This window comes from Sinocyclocheilus grahami, unplaced genomic scaffold (assembly GCF_001515645.1).
Source record: "Sinocyclocheilus grahami isolate Dianchi unplaced genomic scaffold, SAMN03320097.WGS_v1.1 scaffold79.1, whole genome shotgun sequence".
NCBI lineage: Eukaryota > Metazoa > Chordata > Actinopteri > Cypriniformes > Cyprinidae > Sinocyclocheilus > Sinocyclocheilus grahami.
Window position 1 is genome coordinate 353,686 of NW_015505258.1, and position 3,122 is coordinate 356,807.

General features: G+C 37.2%; 1 protein-coding gene across 1 annotated transcript in view; it reads right to left on the minus strand.

The window, feature by feature from the left end:
• Positions 1-2,455, minus strand: part of LOC107586299 (hepatocyte cell adhesion molecule-like) — a 3,463-nt gene extending 1,008 nt beyond the window's left edge. The window contains exon 1 of the mRNA XM_016273582.1: positions 2,229-2,455. Coding sequence (XP_016129068.1) covers positions 2,229-2,316 — 88 coding nt within the window. The 5' untranslated portion in view covers positions 2,317-2,455. The remainder of the gene's footprint in view (positions 1-2,228) is intronic.
• Positions 2,456-3,122: the final 667 nt, after the last annotated feature.

Here is a 3,122-nt window from a genome sequence, read left to right on the forward strand (position 1 = left end):
TGGGGGGGGGGGGGGGGGGGGAGTGGGGGGTGGGGGGGGGGGGGGGGGGGGGGGGGGGGGGGGGGGGGGGGGGGGGGGGGGGGAGATATAATAAACCCCCAAAGCAAAATTTAGTTACATTTTTTAATTCAGGTTTATTTGTATAGCTTTTCACGATACTGTACAAATCAGTATTCACTGACTGGAGTAAAAAAGTGTGACATCCTGCCAAAATACCATAAATGTACTGGCTTTGGATAAACATTTCTGACAAATGAATAAATATAAATTTGATTCGTCTTAAAACTACACAAAATTACTCTATTTTAAAGTAAAGTGTACTCTAAATGCCTTTTCCAACTAAATTTAAAAGATTATTTTCAAATCTATTATTTATTTGCGTTCAAAAAGAAGAAGATTCAGTCTGCAATTAGCATCATACTCTACTCATATTTCACTAATATTTCTATAAAAATATATTAATATTCAATTATATTATTATTCAATATAAATTATTACATACAATGTATATATAATACAGGAATTTTTTTTATAGAAGTACTCAATATATGTATAAATGAGTAATTCTATACAATATGTCACACTATATTACAAAATGCTAGCTGTATTCTAGATGCTGAAATCTAAACTTTTTGAATTGCCACTCCTGCATGTAAAGCAATCAGATTTTAAATTCTCTAAGTGCATATTTGTATAGCGAGTGTAAAATTGAGAGAATTTGATTTGTTCACTCTGCATGACGTGTGTATGACAATTTAAAGTGTGAATCAAAACAGTTCAAAGTGTGTATATGTGTTTTCAATAAAAGCATTAATTAATTGATTTATAATATATATATATATATATATGAGCAATATCACACAAATAGCAATGCGATATGGCTGCATATATGCACAGCTGTGAAACAATTGGAGTTCAGTTATCACTAAAACATTGCACTCCCCTCAACCAGATTCGAGGACCAGAAAGAACTGTTGACAGTTATTTCACTTTAATGGCAATGAAAAGAACCTATTCATTGCCATTAAAGAGAAAATACTGAACCTACACATAGGAGCCTGAAAAAAATGCTCATTTTAGAAGAAAATTTATGGTACATTATTAAATTTAATATTTTGTCATCACTTTTTATATCCTAACTAAAATTATTCTTTTTTTTTCTTTTCAGCCTGTTTTTTATGTATATATATATATATATATATATATGAAGAGTTCAGATGCAAAAGAAAATTTATGGTACATTATTAAATTTAATATTTTGTCATCACTTTTTATATCCTAACTAAAATGATTCTTTTTTTTTCTTTTCAGCCTGTTTTTGGAGTATGAACCGCAATTACACGTTGCTTGAACTCTCCAGTGAGACACCTGCTGGTAAACTGCTTTGTGTTTATTGCTCCTGAGTGAACCAACATGTCCTTGCCCGCTTTGCCAGGGCAGTGCGAGTCAGTGTGGCATGGCTCAATCGCTGTGGCAACAATTCTCAGTGTTGAGGTCTTGCCAGGATGAGCTAACAAAGGCCTGGATTGTAGGCTAGCTCTCCTCCAATCAGGGGCAGGGTGCAAGAGACATGCTCTTTTGTGGATGGGGGGATGTAGACAGTGGGGCCCAGTGATTCTGCTAATCAAAGCTCTCCAATGAAGACTAGGCTTTAGTTAGGACATGTTCTTGCATTCATCCCCTTCCTTGACACATCTGTACCTGGTTTTAAGAAAATGTGACGTCAAGCTCATGCCAACTCACTCATGCCGTAGTGATTGCACTGAACTTGTTTTTCAGACTTTTTGCACAAATGCGGCCTTTAAAATAAATCTACAGTAATGCATGGATGGAGATTAAAGACAACATGATCTTTTTTGCCAAAATGCAGAAAACTCGTCTGTGGTGTGATTATTATTATTTTTTAAATTACATTTTGCAATGTGCATTTTTTAAAGTTTGTGTCATATAATCATTCCATTTGTCTTTTAACTTCTTTACTATTGCATTCATATTAAAAAGACAGTATTTCTAATAAAACAAAACATTAAAAGCATTTCAAAAGTACAGTTTCATCAAGTGCCCTAATTAATTCACTTGAGTGATCGCTCTATTTGTGATATAGAGCCACCCACATACAAAACACACACTGAAAGGTGAAACTGACAGTGACATACACTTTTTCTTCTTCCTCTTCTTCAGAAAGTTTTCCCTCAACATGCAGTAGAAAAGTCATGATGTTGTCTTACCTGCCAAAGAAAAGATGAAAAGCCACAGGAGAAGAAACGGTGAAGGAATGGCTGTCTCTTTGCATGATGCCTCCCTCTCTGCCTTCATCTTGCGAGCAGCGCTGGGTTTCTCTCCCACACAGTCAGCATGATTTGTCCACTCAAGGCACGTCGCTGAGAATGCAGAGTGCTTCCTGCCAGATGGGACACTGGCTACTCTGAACCCCGCTCTCAGGACCCCAGCCTGAACAACAGCTCTATGTGCGAGCTCGTATGTGTGTGTGTGCTTCGCTCGCTTTATAAGGCTCTCCACAGGGCCCTTTGTGTGTGTGCATTTGTGCATGTGTGTGCTTGTCTCTGCAGTAAAGGAGTGTGAGATTTGAGGTTTGAGACGTGTTTTTGTTCTAATTGCTGTGTTACATGACAGATCTGAACAGTCACATATGACACAAGATACGCATTAGAGCACACCCACAGGAAATATGCTATTATGCCTCAGCTATGCCATTGTGAAAATACATTGATAGATAATGCAGCGTTGACATTTATTTAGTAGAAGCCATTATGTTAAGTTGAGGTTTCAAGTTCTGTCACTTGAAGGAGAACTTTTTTTTTAAGCTACTATACAACTGCTCAGGGACAAGTGCTTTAAAAAAAAAAACTCTCTACTTCACCACCCCTTACCAGGCCCTCCACATGAGCACATTGTAAGCCCCATATATCTTTGACCCACCAGGCCATAACGGATGAAAAGAGGACCTACAGGTTGCTAAGGCATCAGTCTTCAGCGAAAAGGCCTTTGTGCACAAGAACTGGATGCTTTGTTTTAAACAATTCCTATAGAGACACTTCACAATGGATTTACTGTACATGGCCAGCTTCAAATTCATTTATTTTAAGAATAGATATCATATT